General features: G+C 47.0%; 1 protein-coding gene across 1 annotated transcript; it reads left to right on the top strand.

The window, feature by feature from the left end:
- The first annotated feature begins 1,281 nt into the window (after nucleotides 1-1,281).
- On the top strand, nucleotides 1,282-6,404 carry LOC119394595 (uncharacterized). The gene is made up of 4 exons (XM_037661913.2): nucleotides 1,282-1,447; nucleotides 2,732-2,790; nucleotides 5,398-5,463; nucleotides 6,037-6,404. Exons 1-4 carry the CDS (start codon nucleotides 1,296-1,298, stop codon nucleotides 6,342-6,344), a joined length of 585 nt encoding a protein of 194 aa, XP_037517841.2. The 5' UTR covers nucleotides 1,282-1,295; the 3' UTR covers nucleotides 6,345-6,404.
- Nucleotides 6,405-8,703: the final 2,299 nt, after the last annotated feature.

Here is an 8,703-nt window from a genome sequence, read left to right as displayed (position 1 = left end):
TGGGCCGCGGCTCGTAAGCCTGAAGCGCGATTTCCCCAATATTTTTTATTTTCAGAAGACGTTCGGAGACTTCTGCACTGCGTGTGTCCACAAAATCCTGAGCAAATCATAACGCGCTTCAACCCACTCACATTGAAAGCAGCCTTTGAAGCGGTAGTACCAGATGGCGTGCTACAAGTGCGACCTAATGAACGTTGCCTTACAGGGTCCCCTTCATGATGTTGACCAGAAGGTGCCAGCCGATGTCAATTTGTGCCTTTATCACAACCTTCGTACTCTCCACAGTGGGATGTAGCCGGACCAAAGCATTTTATGAGGCGAGTACAAACTTCTACGTTTTTTTGCAAGTAAGGTTTCAATAAAAGGCCACAACACGTTATATAAGAGACAGACTCGAGAGTGTAGCTCTTGGCTCTCATTAAGCCAGCTGCATTTTCAAAGCGTCCCAGAGCATCTTACATTATAGACATTTCTTTCGTATATGTTTTTACTTACGACTCTAGCCAAATGCATCGATTTTCTGTGGGAGCTTCAAAGGCAGCTCTTGTCCGTTCGTGAAGAATTGCTTTCTCGGCCAAATGGTAGATGTCCATCTATGCGAAAAAAAGTATCCAGCCTATTCAGATAAGAGCGTCTTTTCTTCACGCAAACATGTACGTATGCACAGACACGATCGAGATCACGTGGCAAACCGTTGCCCCCACTTTCCATTCCAGCCTATTGTATATTGCTATTTGATAAGTACTGCTCGTGCATATTTCAACTCCAGAGATAATGCAGCGGTACCCCTCACCGAAGTTTATAGAAAACTGGTACATCGAATAACCCAACACTTGGCGAAAACTGGTACTTTTATAATAACCCAGAATCCTTTACACTTACCTTTCCTAATATAAGTTAATAAATGACAAAAAATGAAGCCTACTGTTGTGTGCATTGGGTCTGATGAGGACACAGGAGAATGTGAACTTAAACAAAAGAAAATGAATCAGCCAACATCTGGAATTACACTTTAAACAACACTGTTGTTTTGACAACTTTTTTAACGCAGTTAGGGCAATTGCCTTAATGCATTATTGTTTAAATTACACACTGCGGACATTGACGCGATGCTGTGACTGAGGCGGCCGGAGTCTGAGAATGCCAGATAGTCACAGGCTCGTGTACCGTTGAAGAAACTAAAGAGGTGAAAACGTACAAGTTATTACATAATCAGCGTAATCAAATTGTTCATCTAATGCCTGAAATCCTAGATTTACCTATCACTGCTTCAGTTGATGCAGCGACAGCCACTTATGACGTACGAGTGCTACCGATCGGGAGAAACGATCGAACCAGCGAGCGCGGTGAATTTTGCCATCTTATGGGACGGTACCAAGCCCAGGGACAAGCAGGTGCTCTCCACCACGTGGTACGAAACTCGTGGGAAGCTGGACAGCTACGTGACGTGAGTACCTAATTCGCTGTTGGATCGAGAAGTGGAATAATTACGGCTATCACATGGTCCAAGTCATATATGGAGGTCGCTGGGGTGAAAAGTCTAGTGTAAATGATAGATTTGTCTTGTACAAACGGGTGAGGACTACGGATCTTCTCCTGCTGGATAGAGTGCGGGCGCCGCACCACCTAGAAGTGCCAAGTAGAGATTCTAAACCATACATCAGCACCGCAGTTTATTATAAAACATGAGTTGTTTAATCTCTTAGTCACAGCGAATAGCAATGACGGCTAATGTTCTGAAACTTGAAAATAAGCAATTACGTTAAAGATATATGATCGAGAAGCAAGGATACTGAAACAAAATGGCGGCAAGAACGAGAAACGCCAGAAAAGCGGCCGCTTGATAAAACAGGGATGTTAGGGAGTGCTTAGACCGGCTGGCTAACCTGTGCGGGAAGAGGAGGGTAAAGGAAGTGAGAGGTCATAACCCCCCCCCACACACACACACGCACGCACGCACATGCACACACGCCCACATAAACACACACACGCGCACACACACGCCCCCCTCCCCACACACATGCACGCCCACACGCACACACAGACACATTACCAAAAAAGTGAGCAAAGTAAAAGAGCTGTACCACAGTAGACAAAAACTAAGACACACGTTATCGGGCAGAGAAGGCGTGTTCAGAGAGTAACAACTTAGATGCATTTAAGACGTAAGAAATTAGAAAAGTAATATTAAGCTTTATGTTAAATTCGAAAAATAACTTTACTAGCTTTTACGTGCGAATTCTTTAGTTTTTCACAGCGATGGTGCGCATTGGCAATGGCATAGTATGATTTGTCATTGCAACAGTACGCGTGTATAAACGTACTGTCTTTTAAATGCTAATGTCGCTACAAAAATCCCTGCATAATAAACTGGCTTAACTACGGTTTTATATGAATAGTGTGAGCGCAACAAATCAGTGACTCTTCTTTATCATCTCGACATATAATCATCATTTGTGCAACTTCCTCATCTGTATATATCATCATCATTGTGGAACAGCTCGAGCTAGACTCGAATAAAACGGTTCCTCATATGTGGTGGAGGTGCGGGGTACAAAATAAACATTCATGACCCGCAGATCTCTCCATGTATGGCTTATGACGGCGACTGAGTGTATAAAAGTGGAATTGTCATATTGTGCCCACAATTATTCCTTCTGTATTTTTGAAGGTTTTTCTGTAGGTGTTATCGGCTTTAAATAAATAACCATAGAGCTTTCGCGTGCTGCAGTGGAAGCTTCACGACAGTGTACAATAACACCATTGGAGCTGGATCGCTCACGAGCAGTGGTGAGTTCACATTCGTCAATGTTTGCCTTTGCTTGTGAGAGCACTTGCCAAGCCCGTTTTACCAACGTGTTGCGTATAGGGCATGGTATAGGGCTAAGCGAGAGTTAATATTCGCATGCTCCTCAGTGATTGAGACTAAACGTAGAAATGAAAGAGCCCTTACATTGGCTTTCACGAACATTCAGTGCTCTAGGACGCGCTAAATGTCATACTAGAACGGCGACGTTGAACTTCATGTAGAAACCAAAAGCCAAACGTACAGTGAGATTCGACAGTAGTTTCAACCGTGCTTCTAACTGGCTTTGTTATGAGAGCAGTTGATTGAAAAGTTAAGGCAGCTTCGTACTAGGGGTGCCAAGCCTGAAGGAAGTGCGGAGCAGGGCAGTTTCTTTTCGGTTTTCTCTTTCTTCACTCCTCTTTCTTACTTTTCCTCTTTTCCAGTTTTTATGTCTTTTTTCTCTATTTCTATTAACTTCCTATTTTTTTCCTTTTCTTTTTCTTGCTTTCTATTTCTCGCTTGCTTCCTCTTTTTTCTATTTTCATACGCGGTTTTGCCTCCGTTTCGCCAAGAGACGATAGCATACGACGGCATATGACAGCATACGACAGCCCGGGCCCCTAAAGTGTTCCGCACTTATCATCATCACGGCGTTCGAAGAACAAGTGGAAGACGTCTTCTCCTTGGCGCAAGCTGTGCTATTCGTCGTTTTGCCTGCGTTGCGCCAAACTATGACAGCATACGATGATAGCGTACGACAGCATACGACAGTACGGGCTCCTAAGGTGATCCGCACATAAATAAAATTACACCATTTCCCGCTAAAGGGGACCATGAGGGGATGCGAAGCCGGAGCACTTGCCCGATCGCGTTCCGTTGGCGTTCTTTGGGCATGCTACCGACCTCGCATCGTGGAACGCGAAGAGGAACGCTACGCGCGTCTTGTCTTTCCTCTAGCCTGGCCGTTAAATGGCCCCTAAACCACCCAAAGGTAGAACTTTAGTTGTGGCGTTGCAGTTGTGCACAAGACTACAGCGAACGCTGGCGGAGTTGCACGCGCTTTCTCGTTTCGCTCTTTCCTTCGCTAGGCTGCGTTCGTCGGCTCGTCTATCCACCTCTCCGAGTGCCCTTCCTCAGCGTCCGAGATGGAAACGCAAGAAGCGCGCGCATTTACTAGCAGAAAACAGGCTCTTGTTTGCCCACTGACAGCGTCTCTTGCTCGCGACGTCACCTAATCATACAGGTGACGTCACGGCGGCTGTTGTCGACTAAGCAAAGGCACGGAGAGGAGCAGGCGAGCGTCTGTTGGTGGTTTAGTGACCCTTTAATTCTCACAGGGCTAGCGGGGAACGCGGTCGGCAGGCGTGCGAGAGGGGGGCAGCGTAGGAGAGAAGAGAGAGGGGTAGGGGACGCGCATGCGCTGGTGCTCATCGCGGCGTTGCGCAGGAGAGAATTTCGGCATTTCTAGCCCGCGTTTCAGAGGAAGAGAGGAAAGGGGGAGGGGAGAGGGGAAGTGGAGAGGGGAAAGGGAAGTGGAGGGGGAGGTGGAGAGGGGGAGGGGAGAGGGTGAGTGGTGAGGGTATGCGCATGCGCAGTAAGGGTGGTCACGCCGCGCACCACCACCACCACCACCACCACCGAATTGAACTCCGCCATAAGATACTTCACATCTAAAAAAACGAATTCAGAATCAGGGTAGTTCGATGTGTCATAGACAAGAGTGGTTTAATGCACGGCGTTAAACCATTAATGCGGTCACAGCTGGAATAATTGTGAAGCTTTTGGGATGTGGTACAGGGTCGTTTCATATATGCGACTGCTCCCACTGTTGATTGAACGATGTTATAAAAGAATGTAAACAGGGCGATGTCACCGCAAGGGTTGTAAAGCTGAAATAAGAGCAGCAGTTTGACTGAAACAGTGAAAAAAAATCTGCTCTGATAGCTCCTATTGTTTGAAATGGATAATAATAATAATATCTGGGGTTTGACGTCCCAAAACCACGATATGATTATGAGAGACGCCGTAGTGGAGGGCTCCGGAAATTTCGACCACGTGGGGTTGTTTAACGTGCCCCTAAATCTAAGTACACGGGGCTCAAATTTTTTGAAATGGAAGCTCACGCTCAACTTCGATTTAGTTCTAACATTCCAGGTAAGTATTTTTGGTAAGAAGGGGAAGTACAGCTAAACTTGCTTAGACTGATAAAGATCGATAATTAGACCACTTGAGTTTGCGGGCACTGAGTTGAGCTTCGGGCACTTAATGTCGTCATCAAGACGCTCGAAGAACAAGAGGAAGAAGACTTCTCCTTGGCGCGAGCGAGCGCGCAATATGCTGCAGATGGCTATGCTATAGGTGGTGTTGCCAGCGTTACGCCAAGCGATGGCCGCATAGGAAAGCATACGAAAGGCCAGGACCCTAAAGTGTTCCACGCTTAATGGAAGCTGTCTCAGCCTGCTTACCCTTGCGGCCTCTGTCCTGTTTATGGCGGATAACACTCTCAGAGCCACATGTATAAAGGCTAGGTTTTAATTATAAACAAACATTTCCTAATTTGTGCAAATACCTTCGTGAGCTCGCGCGATCGCACCCTTTTCATTTTGCAGAACTCAGAGAAATCGTGGAGATTGTACTGCCTCCATACAACGAGGCCGCTTACTATATGAAGCTCAGTGAGTACATCTTATGATTCTTCTTACTAAATTTAGTGCAGTGCATTTGCTAAAAGTTGCACCAAGAATTAATATAGTGATAGGTGTCGGTATACGGTATTTCGCGTTTCAGATAAGCGAAGCTGTACTGTCAACTCGTTTTAACGCGATAGCGTTAGAAAGCTCGTTTCGCATAAATGCTGCCGTCGGTGTCGGCGTCGCTACTTCGCTTGTGAGCGAAAAATCGTCCGTGAGCGAAAAATTGAGAAAGATGCAAATAAAATAAACAATAAAAATCTTCGGTCCCATAAAGGATCGGACCCGGGCCGTTCGTGGCAAGCAGGTGCCCTATTTTTAATCGATTCTCGCGAGAAATCAAATAGCGAGAGAGGGAAGCAAAGATGCGTCATTCACGTACTTTTGCGTTCTGAATTCTTCTAACGTTGAACACACCCACCTTAGCGACACTAGGAAGCAAAACACCTCAGTTTCTTGCTTTTACCTAATGCACTCTAATGTACGTAATTTACTTAACTATGTACATGGTATTCGAACACTCACGTATGTTTCTTATTGCACTTTCTTGCCGCACAGCAATCACGAGTCAAAACAACCGCGTGGTGTACAAGATCTACGACACCTCCGGAACCTGCTTTAACGCGGCGACGTTGCTCTTCAAGACGTGCTACGACGTTCGAGACAAGTGTTGCAAATGCCGCAAGTCCTCATACGGGCGGGAGATATCGCTGAGCAAACCTCGTCGTGAGCTAGGCTGCTCAAAACTAAAGTTCACGCGATATCCGCAAGCCGAGCCCACTCCAATGTGCGCCGAGTATCACTCCTGCACCAAGTACCCGATGGATGAACTTGAGCCAATTGATCTCAGTTTTTACACGGCATAAAACTGCTTTCATCGTTCAGTTCTAGTACTCACAAATAGAGTTGCGTAAACATTTACATTATTGAAGACAAAGAGAAGCGGAAGGTTCTTACGCTCGTCTCCTTTACCTGGCGACCAGCAATAAATGCACATGTACAGACACCTTATTATTTTCACACACACAAGCGTACAACTCGTGAAGGCAACACCCCCGCTCCCATGAAAAAATGGATTTTTTTTCGGGGGGATGCAGGGTTGAACCATACTTTATGTTTTCAGGGGCGGGGTGGGGGGTGGGTTTGAACCCTCATTCCTCTTTGGCTACGCCAGTGCCCCTTTCCCCTTCAAGCAATGTTGGGCGGCCGTTTGAACAAAGGGTGAATCTAAGATCTGTATTTACTTCTGGTGATAGGACTGTTGTGATGTACAGCAGGAGGTTATGGATTTTTGTGCAATAGCTTATGATGGAGCATTCAATTCTGGCTCTTTGCACAAACATTAGTGTGGTGCCTGTAACAACGCCACCGTATAGTGAAAAGTAAAAAAAAAAAGATAGCACGGACTACAACCAGAACAAACGAACAGAAATTTAAAAAAAGCTCACATAAACAGCATGGTTCACTGCGAGTAAAGCGCCCGTGTGCGAGCCGCAGTGTAAGACTGTAGCTTTACTGGTTATAGCCCACGCCATTTGCTCCTGATTTCTCCCGACAGGATGAGCTTTCGCGAAGCCATCGGCTCAACAGGGCCAGTACGGCCAATCATGCAAACAGGCGAACAATTTATTGTTCCTTTGTTTACACTTTTTACAGTAGAGCTGCTACGGCCGACGTTTGACGTGTCTTGTAGATAGAAAATTATTATCATGATGAACCGGCACGTGCACAATCACCGTCCAAGTATCGCGTACAGATGGTCTGCAAGAGAAGCTGAAACGCGCCCAGCAGTTTTGTTGTGACCCAGCGTTGCGCGACTTAGTGCAAGCTGCGCAAATTTTTGTAGCCTTAGCTACACTAGCCGAGCTGGAGCATGTCACGTGGCAGTCCGAGAGTCGTGCTGCGCAGGCGTGAGGAGCAGTGACGTCACACGGTGCACAGCTGGCGCACCGGAGCCGCCGCCGCCGCGCGCACCTCGCCGAGCTGCGCATTCCGGAGGAGTGACGTCATAGCCGCGGCAGACATACTGGCGCCGCCGCGCCCAGCTGTGCGCCTCCGTTGCGCAGTAGCTGTCTGAAGCTGCGCCGAGCGTTGGGGCCATAGAGACGGCATTGTGTTACTACACTGACCACCGAGCCGTCTCTGTGGCAATAGAGAAATGGCGTTGAGCAAAAAATAAATATACATGTTTCACGTAACGCGTATACAGTGTGTGTGTCATTGAAGCAGCAGTAAGCATGATAATCAAGGCAATCCTAGACAACCAGGAGAGCAGAATAATCAGCTGAACCTTAGCTCACGCTACGTATATCCTGGCATAGCCGAGCTAAGCCACTACAATTTTTTTCTTTATTTCAGAAGTTTTCGAAACATCATTATTGATAAACGTCCAAATTGCTCTTGGTAATTTCATTTAGTAAGGGTCCGTGGCACAGACAGTAGCATAGACTGGAGTGCTCCATATTTTAGAGTGCAGCTCTTAGGCGCCCGCTGCTGCGTTGAGCGGCGTCGCTGTTGGCTGGCGTCGGCCTAACCTACAGAGCGAGCAAGTACGAAAGAGGGCGAACGGGGAGTCTGTCGAGATCACGAGCCACTGGCCTCTAACCTCGTTTTCTTCCTCCGTCACGCGCGCTGGTCCCTCGCTCTGAGCTCGTGCGCATGCAGGGCTGGCACGTGCACTGCAGCCGGCTTCGCTTGTCGTAACCTCCTTGGTCGTAACGGGGTCGTCGGCTTTACGCTAGGTTCGCGACGCCTGCAATGCACAGAGTGGTGTGCGTAGCACTCGAGTGCTTGCAGTTTCTGTGGCAATATGTAGCGAACGACACATTGTTACACCTGCGGGTAGCCAAAACTTTAAACTCAGTTGGCGTTGCCCCAACCCTATAAGCTGCGCTTAGAATTCGCGTTAGGCAGTATCGTAATCGTCGGTGAATTTATTTTTCTTCTACACACAGAGGTTAATCCCCTCTTCTCCCCGCCCCGCTCGAAAGAAACTGCCGGACTAACCTTAATTTAAGTTCATTCATTCATTCATTCATTCATTCATTCATTCATTCATTCATTCATTCATTCATTCATTCATTCATTCACAGAGCTAAACCCTGGCCCATCTAATGGTGCTTCTGGCGTTGTTACATGTTCGAAAGACAACGGAAGAGATGATGCACTACGGAAGAAGCATAATGACATGTTAACCCTGTTGCAAAGCGTTAACTCCCGCACAGC

Source organism: Rhipicephalus sanguineus, chromosome 5 (genome assembly GCF_013339695.2).
Source record: "Rhipicephalus sanguineus isolate Rsan-2018 chromosome 5, BIME_Rsan_1.4, whole genome shotgun sequence".
NCBI classification, from domain to species: Eukaryota; Metazoa; Arthropoda; class Arachnida; order Ixodida; family Ixodidae; genus Rhipicephalus; species Rhipicephalus sanguineus.
The sequence above is the reverse complement of the archived record's forward strand: the minus strand, read 5'-3'. Positions and strand labels throughout refer to the sequence as shown.

Excerpts from the sequence above, each read along its gene's own strand:
- LOC119394595 (XM_037661913.2), top strand. The coding sequence starts at position 1,296 with ATGACGTACGAGTGCTACCGATCGGGAGAAACGATCGAACCAGCGAGC. Across the intron at positions 1,448-2,731 it reads AAGCTGGACAGCTACGTGAC|TGGAAGCTTCACGACAGTGT; the intron begins GTGAGTACCTAA and ends CGCGTGCTGCAG. Across the intron at positions 2,791-5,397 it reads TGGATCGCTCACGAGCAGTG|AACTCAGAGAAATCGTGGAG; the intron begins GTGAGTTCACAT and ends TTCATTTTGCAG.